The following is an 11801-nucleotide window of genomic DNA, read 5'->3' as shown; positions in this document are numbered from 1 at the left end:
GGGTTGGAAGGGTCCTTAAAGATCATACAGTCATAGGATGGATGGGTTGGAAGGGTCCTCAGAAATCATACAGCCATAGGATGGTTGGGTTGGAAGGGTCCTCAAAGATCACTGAATTATGGAATGGCAACTGCTCCTCTCTGCCCTGTCACAGTTTGGGAATACCAATCAAAAAAAATCATAAAACCATGACATACCCTCACTCCAGCACCTCTACAACACACAGCTGCCTAAGAAGCAAAGGGTGCACACAACCATTCCTATTTATATCACATTTTTCATCGCTGGAATCCAAAACACACTCCTCAGCATGCTGAAAGCACACAGCACCAATACCTCATGCATCGGAATGAAACACTCAGGAGCTTTACTTTAAACAGGAGTTCCTGGAAAACAAAAGGGGTTTTCTTGTTGACTCTGGAACCTCAGATGTCAGCAGCAGAAGCACTGGTACTGGGTCCCTCTTGCTGGGAGGGCACAAAGTGCACGGAGAAAGGCTTAACCAGGGACTGCTCTCCTCTCCTTTCACAGGATCCAGCAGGAATCCTGCTGAACCCTGAGGTATCCCAGGAAAAAGGTCGCTGCTTCATTTCAGAACAGAAAGCCCAAACCTGCTGGCAAGCACCTAAATTTTGGCATGCCACGAGCCAAGACGAAGCGGAGTTACCTTGCAGCAGCAGCAACACACGACGTCGTCCTCAGGGTGTGCTTCCAGGCTTATCTCTGCTTATCTCACACTATTCCAATGCTCTGTTTGCAATACGCTGTTTGTCCCAGGCAGGGAAAGAGCACAGTGTCACCAGGTCAGCAGCAGAGTCCCTGCAAATGTCACCACGTCACGGAGCCACGTGCTGCCCCGAGCTGCTCTCCGTTTCACTCACTACACCCGTGCCCATTTCTACAGCAATGAAAAGCATTTCTGTGTGCGTGCAGACTCCACTCATGCACTTTTTCCAAAAACAATGTAATAAAGGATGGCCAAAAGTTGTCTTTGTACTGTGGGAAAGCTCTCAGTTGGGGGAAAAAAGCAGGATAGCAACCTGACAGCGTGGATTTTTGCAAAATAAGTAATACAGCTTCTGAGCATTCTTTATGCACTGCGTTTCCTAAGCATCCTCGTTTTCCTCCCCAGAACACACCCAGGAACAAAATTGCTTTCTGAAGGCGTCCAGCACACAGCAGAAGCACTGCAGCAATTCAGTGCTTCAAGGCTGTCAGCAGAAGGGGTCAGCTGACAAATGCCCTCAAATACAGCTATACATTGCTAATTTTTGACCTCATGCTTTTTGTGCTCCCTGCAGAATCACCGCCTCACATTCCTCAGCCTCATTTTCCTGCTCGCTGCCTTCTCCCATTTCAGTGCATGGGTTGACCTGGCAGCCCACGCAGATTTCTACTGGATTCAGCTAACAGAACAGGAGAAAAAAGAAGGAATTAACTCAATTATGGCTGAAAGTGAAGTGTTTCAGCGGGATTATCACTAAGCAAAACAGATGTTTCCATGCCCTGCGCCACTGTAACTCTGTACAGCCTTTGGAGTGACTTTCTTCCTTCAGTCACGTTATTCCCAGCACTGCCTGCAACTTCCATCCCTGTCACTCAACCAAAATTCGGATTCTGGCTCCTTCCAGGCAGCCAGAAGCACAGCATCTCCTGAAATCAGACTCCACCAGGAGATGGGCCCAGGGGTGTTGTGTGCAATAAAAGCACATGGCCCCCAGCAATGAGATTTAACGAAGCAGCATTCATCCAGCCGTGCTCATTAGGAGAATGCAGCCTCGGGGGAACACTTAACAGCCTGGCAGAAGTGGAAGAACTTGGAAAGCAGAGAGCAGCGCTCAAGGAACGCAGAACGGAGTGCAGGACTCCCACAAAATCCCTCCACTCCATCATACAGAATTCACACACATTCATGAGGTATGTTCCAAAAGTATCCCAGAAACACAGCGTGGAATGGTTGGGTTGAAAGGGACATTAGAGATCATACAGACACAGAACGGTTGGGTTGGAAGGGACATCAGAGATCATAGAGACACAGAATGGTTGGGTTGGAAGGATCATAAGGATCACAGAGCCATGGGATGGTTGGGTTGGAAGGGTCCTTAAAAATCACAGAGCCATGGGATTGTTGGGTTGGAAGGGTCCTTAAAGATCACAGAGCCATGGGATGGTTGGGTTGGAAGGATCCGTAAAGATCTCAGAGCCATGGGATGATTGGGTTGGAAGGGTCCTTAAAGAACACAGAGCCAGGGAAGGTTGGGATGGAAGGGTCCTTAAAGATCACAGAGCCACAGGATGGTTGGGTTGGAAGGGTCCTTAAGGACCCAAGAGCCACAGAACAGATGGATTAGAAGGGTCCTTGAAGATCAGAGAGCCATAGAATGGTTGAGTTGGAAGGGTCCTTAAAGAACACAGAGCCATGGCAGGTTGGGATGGAGGGATCATAAAGACCACAGAATGATGGAAGAGCACACGCTAACAACTGGCTGAGAGTTGGGCAGAGAGGAACCTGATGAGCTCCAACAAGGGTGAGTGCAGAGTCCTACACCTGGGGAGGAACAATTGCACACACCAGGACAGGTAGGGGCTGAGATGCTGGAAAGAAGCTCTCCAAAGAAGGACTTGGTGGCTTTGAGCCAGACGTGTGTCCTGTGGCCACAAAGACCCATGGAGTCTCCTTCTCTGAAGATATTCAAAACCCACCTGGACACATCCCTGCTACAGGGAACCTGCTCTATCAGGGGTTGGATTGGACAATCTCCAGATCTCCCTTCCAACCACTACAGTCCCGGGATTCTGTAAGAGCACAGCCACCAGCTCTACCACTTCTGGACTCCTCGTCTTGGGACGCAATAAGAGATCACACAAAACACAGCGACCGCTCACCTGGCAAACTCAGTGAGCAAGCATGCTACCACCCAACCACGGTGCAAGCACAAACCCGGGCCAGCAAGCAGCCAACGTGACTCAGGGCCCTGACTCACACCTGCAGGTGTAAGTTCAGCCGTGGCTGTTACTCACCCAAAAGCTCAGCCTGCAGCACGAGCAGAGAACGACGGCCCCAAACACAGCTCTGGTCTGGACTGGTTCTGTTCTCCTTATGTGCTGCTCTGAGATTTTAAGTCAGTTTGCTTAACAGCACAGAGGGAAAAACAAGTACAGGAATGAAATGAGGGAGAAAGGTTTTGGCAGCCTTGGAGAGAGTTGCTGATTGCCTCTCTAAAGCCACCGGGTCTTCTGTTCTGTGTTCATCTGTTTTTCAAAGCATTTGGGAGAACTTCTCCTGTTTCCACAAAGCAGAGCGTGTGGAACTATTTTAGCGCTAATTATGAGCAAACTTCAGAAAAGGATGTGGGAAATTGAATAATTCTGGAGATGTCCATACATCAGTGAATGTCTCAAAGCAAATGCATGGAGATTTGGCAAGATTCAATGCAAGATCCCAATGTTTCTGGGTCAGCAGATGGGAAAATAGTCTAGAAAAGCCAGACTCGTGCTTTGTGTGTGAAGTAATCCGGCTGTGGAGCCCAATGCCCTGAGTGAGCGCTGTTGGGAATTAACACACTAAATGGGCATCCCAGGGGACAGCAGAGCTTGGGACAAGGCAGAACCTTCCAACCCAACCATCCTACAGTCCCCAAGTGTCCTACAGACAACCCAAGTGTCCTACAGTCCTAAAGGACCCTTCCAACCCAACCGTTCTATGATCTTCAAGGACTCTTCCAACCCCAAGTGTTCTACAGTCCTAAAGGACCTTTCTGATCCAACCATTCTTTGGTTCTACCATCTTCAAGGACCCTTCCAACCCAACCAAGCCATCCTATCGTTCTGTGATCTTGAAAGATCCTTCCAATCCAACCATCCCATAGTCCTATGACCTTTTAAGTCCTTCCCAACCCAACCACTCCTATTTTTACAATGAGTGGCCTCCCCTTTGACGTGACAGCATTGAGACGCACTGAGTTGAACACAGAAGGGCAAAATTCTGCCAATCAGGACCTTCTACAGCAATCACCGTGACACAAACTCGCTCCCAATCCTGGCACAGCTGAAGATCTAATGAGATAAAAGTTCGCCAATCCACATTCTAACGAGATAAGCCACTAATTACCCCGTCCAAAGGGTGGAAGGAGAACACAGTGAGTCTGAATGGACACAGAGACAACTCACATAGGTGTGCACATACCTGTAGGTATGGAGACACACACGTGCAAACAACGTACACACCTACAGGCTGCACACACAGCAGTACAGCCGGACACACGCCTGGCACAGCCACACAACACGTCATATCTCCCATATTACCTGCTCCTGTACTCAGGGCGTTTCCGTGTCCCCAAGATAACAGCGGAGACGGGAAGCCAACCTGATGGGCACACCTATAGGGCAGTGTTCTCACCAAGGCTCACCTCATGTCCCCAGGCACAGGTATAGATGCAGGTAGAGGGGATGGAAGGGTCACCAAGCACTGCCAAGCTATCTGTTTGGAGGGGAGGGTCTGGGGAGACGGGGGGAGGGGGGTTAAGAACCATAATGTTGTGCATTTGGGGGAGTGATTCTGTCAGCAAGCATCACTACTGTGCCAGATTGAGGGGGGTTACCCAATGTCCCCAACACAGTCCTACTTTTGTCGGGGGCCTCCCCTGCCCCCCCAGCTTCAGTTACAGGAGATTCAACCCCAGTGCCCAATAACCATAACCACGAGGGGAGGACAAGCCCCTGCCTCCAGGTACCAGCTTGGCTTCACTTTGGAGTTTCACCCCACACCCCAAACACAGGGACAGTCGCACCTTTGGGGGAGGGAGGGAGTGAGGGTCACTCCCTGTTTGTGGGGATCACTGCACCTCAGTTTGTGGGGGTCACTGTGTTTCCCAAGCACAGCCACAATGCCTATCTGGGGGGGGAAGGAACCCCCCATATACAAAAACCCCTCATTTTTGGGGTGGTGTGGGGGGGGGAAGAGGGGGTGATAACCCCAGTCCCCAGGCACCACCACAGCTCCAGTTTGGGAGGGCACAACCCAGGTCCCCAAATACAGGGACAGCCCCACGATCCCCCCCTCCTCTTCCCCCCCATACCTTCTTAACGGTGCGGGGCGCTTCACTAACGGTGCCGTCGGGGCTGACGAGCGCTTCGGCCGCCGCTCCGCCGTCCGCTGCCGCCGCCGCCGCCCCCCCCACGCCGACCCCCCCATCGCGATGCCGGTGCTGTGGGTGGTGGGGATCGCTTCGCTTCATGGCCGAGGCCTGAGGCACCTTCACCGCACCCGGCGGTGGCCTCTCGGCCGCCGTGACCGCTTCCCTCTCCGTTCCGGAACACGGAACCCCAGGGGAGGGATGAGGAACGGTCGTCGCTTCGCAGCCCTTCTCCATGGGACCGCTCAGCTCCTTCAGCTCCACCGCGGGGGCCGCCACCTGCACCGACATCGCCGCCGCCGTCCGCCGCCTCCGCCTCCCTCAGAGCTTCGGGGCCCGCCCCGCCGCGGGGCACGCTGGGAGTCGTAGTCCTCCCGCCCCCCTCCCCGTCCGACCTATGGGGGCGGGGGAAATACGACTCCCAGCGGCCTCCGCGCCGCCTGGCCGCCGCGCTACTCTCGGAGAGAACTACAGCTCCCAGCAGCCCCCGCGCGGCGCCGCACCGCCCTCACACCCACCCCCTTCGCGCGGGGAGTGCTGGGAGATGTAGTGCGGCGGTGTTGGGGCGCGGAATGGCGGCGACGATGGACAGGAGCAGAAGTGTTAGGGAGCGTCCCAAAAGGGGATGCGGAGATGGGGAACAGCACTCATACGTAGGGTCGGGGTTGTCCCAACTGGACGCGATCCGTGCGTGTCCCTTCCCTCGGGATATTCATCTCAATCTCTTTTTGCCAGCGAAGGGAAACCTCACGGATTGATTAACCCGTGCCGCGTTAATTGGGCGCTGCTTCGTCGCGTCGGGACGTCGAGCCGCGCTCCCCTGCTGAGCAAACGGGCCGTGCCGCAGCTCTCCGGCGATATGGTGCGACGTCAGCGCCAGGGGAGCGCTGCCGGAGGTGTTATCTCGGCAAACAGCCGCTATCAGATAGGGAGGGAGCGGCTGATGAAATGCGGTGGGCATTGGGGTGGAGCAGTTCCGCCCAAATTTAAGAGAGAAGCCGGACTTTGGACAACCAAGCACGCCTTGGGCACGGCGGAACGTGGGGAGCTGAGCTCCATCCGTGAATTTGGATCTTGTGCCCCCAGGACCCCCCGACGAGCGGCTTCGGGGACGTTCAGATCCACAGTGCCATCTGCTGGCAAAGGATCCCCCCCCTCCCGGCTCCCCACAACAGCGCCCCAAGAACTCCTCCAAGCATCCCAAAACATCCCCACTGGGTTCCAAAGCGACTCCCATCACTGCTTCTGGTTCTCCACAAAAACCTTCCCCATTCTCACCCCGATTTGCACAGGGGCAGCACTGAAGAATTCCCATGGAAGCCAACCCCGACCCCGAGCACTTTTAGGAGCTTCGTCAGTGTTTCCCACCCTCAACATCTTCCCACAGAACCCAGGGCAGCTGCCAGCAATGGAAATTTGACAAATTTAATACTGATACAGGAGGGTTTCTGCTTTACACAGCAAAAATCAACCCGTGGAGGTCGCTGGGAGGGGGGGGGGGGGGTAGGGAGAAAGCCGTGAGCCTACCGGGATTTAATAAACACTCAAAAGACATTTACAGGACTAAGGGGGAGATATAAAGCACCAGCAAGGACAGGTGTCCTCCTACGTCAGGGCTCGGATATAATTTGTTCCTTTTTCTTTAAAAAACAGTTTAAAAAAAAACAGGCTTTGCTCAGGGGGTTGGTGCACCCAAGACGGCAAAGGGGATCTGGAAGGAAGGCACTTTGGGATCCCTGCAGCAGAGCCCGAAAAATGGGGATGCTGCTGCACCCCGTGCAGGGCCACCACGTCTTGGTGTATTACAAAGAATACAAAAATAATTGTTTAAAAACCCTACTGGCACCGTTAAAAGTGTTGGGAAGCTCTACGTACCATCTAGCTGTGGGGCGGCAGAGCAGTCCACGTGTGGGGATTGAAATCAACACCTTAACCTGCCTACCACCATTGGGGGTGTGAGGGAGCGTCCCCCTCACCCCTAAATCCTGGCAGCGCCTTCGAGGGGTGCTTCTCCAACCAGTTTTTCTTCTCTCATCCTCAAATCCCGCTGGTGGGTTGGGATGAGCATCAAATCCATCCGGACGACGCTGGGCTTGACCCCAGTGTTGGTTGGGCTCCAGCGTTCCCTTGGGGCTACCCGGATGCCGGTGGGCTCCGCTGTCCCCAGCATCGTGCAGGGCTCAGAAATCTGAGTCGGCATCCAGCAGCTCTGCGTTCACCAGGTTGGTCCGGGAATGGATGGGAGCCAAGCCGGCGCGTCTGCCCCGAGTCCTCGTCACCCCACTGCCACTAGGAAGGGGCTCAGGGGGCCATCGAGGGCCCCCATTTTGCTGCCGGTGCCCGACGCTGGGACCGGGGCTCTCCTCATCCTCTGGAGAGCCACTCTCGGGGCAGAAGGGATTGGTGATGAGGTGGGGGATGTGGGCTCGACGTCGGCCATCCCACAGCCCCCCAGCACCATTGGGGAGCCCCGGGAGGACAGCGGGGATGAAGGTGTCCCCTCTACACCGGGGGATGGCCACCAAGCAGGGCTGCTGGGGCAGCCGGGGCAGGTGAGGCACGGAGCTGGGGGCTGGGGGGGCCACAGAGAGCCCGGCGCGGCGCTCAGGGCACACCTCCTCCTTTTTCTTCTTCCTCCGCTTCTTCTTACGGCTGCGCTTCTGCAGCTCTGGGGAGACGTCGGCCTCCACCACCCAGAGGTTGCTCCGCTCTTCCGGTGGCACTGTGGGACACAGGGATGGTAAGAGTGGCCACAGCTCAGCCCACGAAGTCCCAGAATCAAGGGCTGGATGGGACATCTAGATATCATCCAGTGCAACCCATCACGTTCCCTAGAGCAGGCAGCCTTCCACTGGACTCTCTGCAGCAATTCCCTGTCTGACACAAACTGGGGAGCCCAGAACTGGACCCAGTGCTCCACCTGTGGTCTTCCCAGGGCAGAGCAGAGTCCTTCTTGGACACTGCTGACTCACGGTCAACCATTGGTCAACTGCTGGTCAACCACTGGTCAACCTGTCATCAGAGGGTTGTTAGGATAGTATAGTTAGGTTGTGGTTGGACTTGATGATCTTTGAGGTCTTTTCCAACCTGAGCAATTCTGATTCTATGATTCTAATTGCTGGTCAACCACTGGTCAACCTGTTGTCAACTGCTCGTCAACCACTGGTCTGTTGTCAACTGCTGGTTATCTACTGGTCAACCACTGGTCAACCATGACCACCAGGTCCTCTTCAGAGCTCCTTTCCAGCAGCTCAGCCCCTAGTCTGTACTGATGTGTTCCTCACCAGGTGCAGGAGCTACACCTGCACTCAGTGAACCTCATCAGGTTCCTCTCCACCCAACTCTTCCCCATTCATATTCCCAGGGACTTGCCAGGTGTTGCCACCGGTGTAACAGAGACGTCCTGGGGCAGGATGGCCCCTCTCCTGGCCACCATCTTGGTGACGTGCTGAGCCCACGCAGAGGACACATCAGCTGATGGCTCATTGATGTCAAACGCCAAACCAGCTGCCAAGACAAAGGGGAAGATCCATCAAAAAGGTGGGGGAGAAATCCACCCCAAAAGCAGGGACAAAGAGGGAGATCCATCCCAAAGGTGGAGACAACAGGGAGAAGTGGCCCCATCCCTCCCCATCACCACGCATACCCACAGGACCGTCGTGCGAGACGGTGTGCATACTGAAGGACAACTCCCGGCCCGGGTCACGCAGCAGCTCCTTACGCTTGGAGAAGGCTTTGGCAATCATCTTGCTCTTCTTGATCCTCTTGGGCTGGTCGTCGCTCTGCCCTGTCAGCCTGGGGACAAGGTGGGGACATGGGGTGGCCCACGGCACAGGATACGCACAGCCACGGCCCTGGGGACTGTGCCTGTCTGGAAGGGGTGAACCAGGGGCTGGGGACTGTGCCTGATGGGTGTCCTGCTGGGGGGGTGAAGGTGTCCTACAACCACAACACACCACCCCATTCCCCACCCTGCTGTGACCCCACAATTTGTTGACTCAATGGACAGAAGTCAGGGGGCAACCTCCAGCATCTCCAGCATCTCCAGCAAGATGTTGGACGTCATCCCAATATCTGAAGATGTTGGAGAGGGCATAGAGCAGTGGTGACGCATAATGGGACATTGTCCTGCAACCAGGACATATCCTGTAGGACATGCCACCCCATAACCCATCCTCAAAACCTACTGTGACCCCACAACTCCTTGACCCGATGGCCAAAAGACTAAAGACGACCTCCAACATCTCCAGATGTTGGATGGGGCACGTGGAGTCGTGCTGGCATCCCCACGGGAAGCTCGATGAGGCACAGAGCTGGGGTGATATCCCCATGGGGCACTGGGTGGCAGCTGGGGTGACATCCCAGGATCCCACCTGCACCAAGTGCGCTTCCAGATGAGCAGGGTAGCCTTGGTCCAGACCCAGGTGCTCATGGAGATGCCGGTGCCAAACATGGCAAAGAGGTTGATCTTCTCCACCAGCAGGCTTGGACGGTTCTTGATCTCACACTCTGGGATGGGTTTGTTGGTCTGCGTGGCGATGGTCACGTTGGCCTCGCACCTGCGTAGACAGACATGAGTGAAGGGGACACCCAGCACCTTCAGCAGGGGACGCGGTTCCCTCTTGGGGGACGCAGGGTTCAAGTCACTTAACGCATGCCCTGCTCACTGTCCCTGTTCCACTCACAGGACATATTCCCGAAAGCTTCGCTCCCACTCTGCCTGGTTGAAGAAGTCGTAGAAGTGGCAGCCAAAAGTGATGAAGACGAAGCCAAAGGCCAAGAACCCGAAGATGCCTGAAAGAGAAGTCGGACATTCCTGGCTGAGTCGAGCTCCAGCGATACCATCAACAACGCAGCTTTGCCTCTTGGTGCCAAGACGTGGGACAGGGATGTCTGCATCCAAGGGACAAACACCCCAAATTCCCACCCCAACTCCCACAGAAGTGGTGCTCCTGGGGCTGCCCTCACCCAGACGCAGCATGGTCTCGTTGATCTTGCTGGCAGCCTTCTCGCTCAGCAGCCCAGGGTGGTTGCTCTTGATGGAGAAGAGCGTCATAACCCCTGCGGCGTAGGGACATATTGGTCAGGGGTGAGGATACCTGCAGTGCCTCCATCCCCACAGTGCACCCACACCTACCCCGGATGAGGAAATAGCCCCCGACGATGAGGACGAGCCCGATGGGTGCCAGGACGAAGCCGGCGCGGTAGCGATAGTTCTTGTAACCCACAAAGCAGATACCGCTGACAGAGTCACCATCCACCTGGTGATTGGGGATGTCACCTGGCTGCGTTCACCTGAGCAAGCAGGGATCGGAGGGGAGGGGGGGGGAAGGTGGGCTTGCAGCCCCATTACCTGTGCCACAGCCAGGATGGCCACGGTGAGCACAAAAGGGATGGACCAGGTGATGAGGTGGAAGTAGGAGGTCTTGCCCAGCAGCGGCTGGTAGGTGGTGCCCAGCGCCTTGAAGGACGTGTGCCAGGCGTAGGTCAGCATGACAAACCAGATGACGCCCGACATCAGCGAGTAGTAGACGATGACAAAGATGATGACGCAGGAGAGCGTCTCGTTGGAACTATGGGGAGCAAGACAGGGGTGCCATTGGCCACTGGGAGGGGACAGGGGGACCCTCCTGCCCTACAAGTGGAGCATCCCCATGTTCCAAGAGCCCTACCGTTCCCCAGAGCACGGAGGACCTTACTTGCTTCTGGGGACACCTCTTGCTTTGAAGCCCCAAGAACTCTCCCTGTTCCTGGAAACACTTCTTGTCCTGGAGCCCTCAGGACTCTCCTGCAGACACCTCTAGTTCCATTGGTGGAAAAACCTTCCTAGCTCCTGAGAACAACTCCAGCCCCAAAACCCCAAGGCCCCTCGTGGGGACATCTCTGACCCAGAGACTCCAAGAACCACCTTAGATCCTGGGGACAACTCTCGTCCCCAAGCCCCAAAAATGTCCCTTGGTCCTGGGGACATCTCTTGTCCTGGAACCCCAAGAACCCCCCTAAACCCAGGGGAGACCTCTTGATCTAGAACCCTGAGAACCCTCCCAAGGACACCGCCTGGGTAGGGGCTGATGGTGACACATACGTGGGCTCCCCCAGCCTCATGGTGCCGTCGGCACGGCACACGATCTCATCTCGGGCGCCGTCCATGAACTGCGCCAGCCAGCCGATGCTGCCCACAAAGAAGCAGGCGTTGACGTAGAAGAGGATGACGGCGGGGTAGCGGTTGGAGTTCCTCCAGTCGGCAACGAAGGTGGCCTAAATTGGGACAGGGACGTTGGTGACCGCTCTCCTTTTGGGCCCAGCCGTGTGTGGTGTCTCCCAGCAGCACGGCTCACCAGGGTGAAGAAGGTGCAGAAGATGGTGACGGAGCTGAAGGCGGCGATGTAGACGTGCATCTCACGGTGCTCCGTCTCCGTGAACAGAGGGTTCTGGCACTGGATTCCACAGCCCTCCACATCCTCATACCAGCTCTTGGGGTTGTCCGTGCGCACCAGCGGCGCCTCGCACTGCCCTGAGCTGTTGAACTTGATGTTCTGCACCTCGTTCTGCGGGGAGAGGGGAAGTCAGGGGGAGAAAAGGGGAAAGGAAGGAGATGAGAAGGGGAGAGGAGAGGGAGGGAGAAGGAGAAGGAGAAGGAGAAGGAGAAGGAGAAGGAGAAGGAGA

At 55.6% G+C, this 11801-nt stretch overlaps 2 protein-coding genes across 2 annotated transcripts in view; both read right to left on the bottom strand.

Annotated features, from left to right (window-relative positions):
• Positions 1-5450, bottom strand: part of LOC122170160 (putative adenosylhomocysteinase 3) — a 43611-nt gene extending 38161 nt beyond the window's left edge. The window contains exon 1 of the mRNA XM_042836817.1: positions 5079-5450. Coding sequence (XP_042692751.1) covers positions 5079-5426 — 348 coding nt within the window. The 5' untranslated portion in view covers positions 5427-5450. The remainder of the gene's footprint in view (positions 1-5078) is intronic.
• Positions 5451-6544: 1094 nt separating this feature from the next.
• Positions 6545-11801, bottom strand: part of SMO (smoothened, frizzled class receptor) — a 6127-nt gene continuing 870 nt past the window's right edge. Inside the window, exons 2-11 of the mRNA XM_042836818.1 lie at positions 11474-11683; positions 11221-11393; positions 10489-10708; positions 10273-10396; positions 10104-10196; positions 9821-9929; positions 9509-9694; positions 8782-8930; positions 8508-8642; positions 6545-7857 (exon numbers count right to left, since the gene is read on the bottom strand). Of these exons, the coding sequence (XP_042692752.1) occupies positions 7316-7857; positions 8508-8642; positions 8782-8930; positions 9509-9694; positions 9821-9929; positions 10104-10196; positions 10273-10396; positions 10489-10708; positions 11221-11393; positions 11474-11683 (1941 nt within the window). The 3' untranslated portion in view covers positions 6545-7315. The remainder of the gene's footprint in view (positions 7858-8507; positions 8643-8781; positions 8931-9508; positions 9695-9820; positions 9930-10103; positions 10197-10272; positions 10397-10488; positions 10709-11220; positions 11394-11473; positions 11684-11801) is intronic.

Source organism: Centrocercus urophasianus, unplaced genomic scaffold, assembly GCF_019232065.1.
Source record: "Centrocercus urophasianus isolate 14NV4802_14NV808 unplaced genomic scaffold, USGS_Curo_1.0 seq_635, whole genome shotgun sequence".
In the NCBI taxonomy this organism is placed as follows: domain Eukaryota; kingdom Metazoa; phylum Chordata; class Aves; order Galliformes; family Phasianidae; genus Centrocercus; species Centrocercus urophasianus.
The sequence above is the reverse complement of the archived record's forward strand: the minus strand, read 5'-3'. Positions and strand labels throughout refer to the sequence as shown.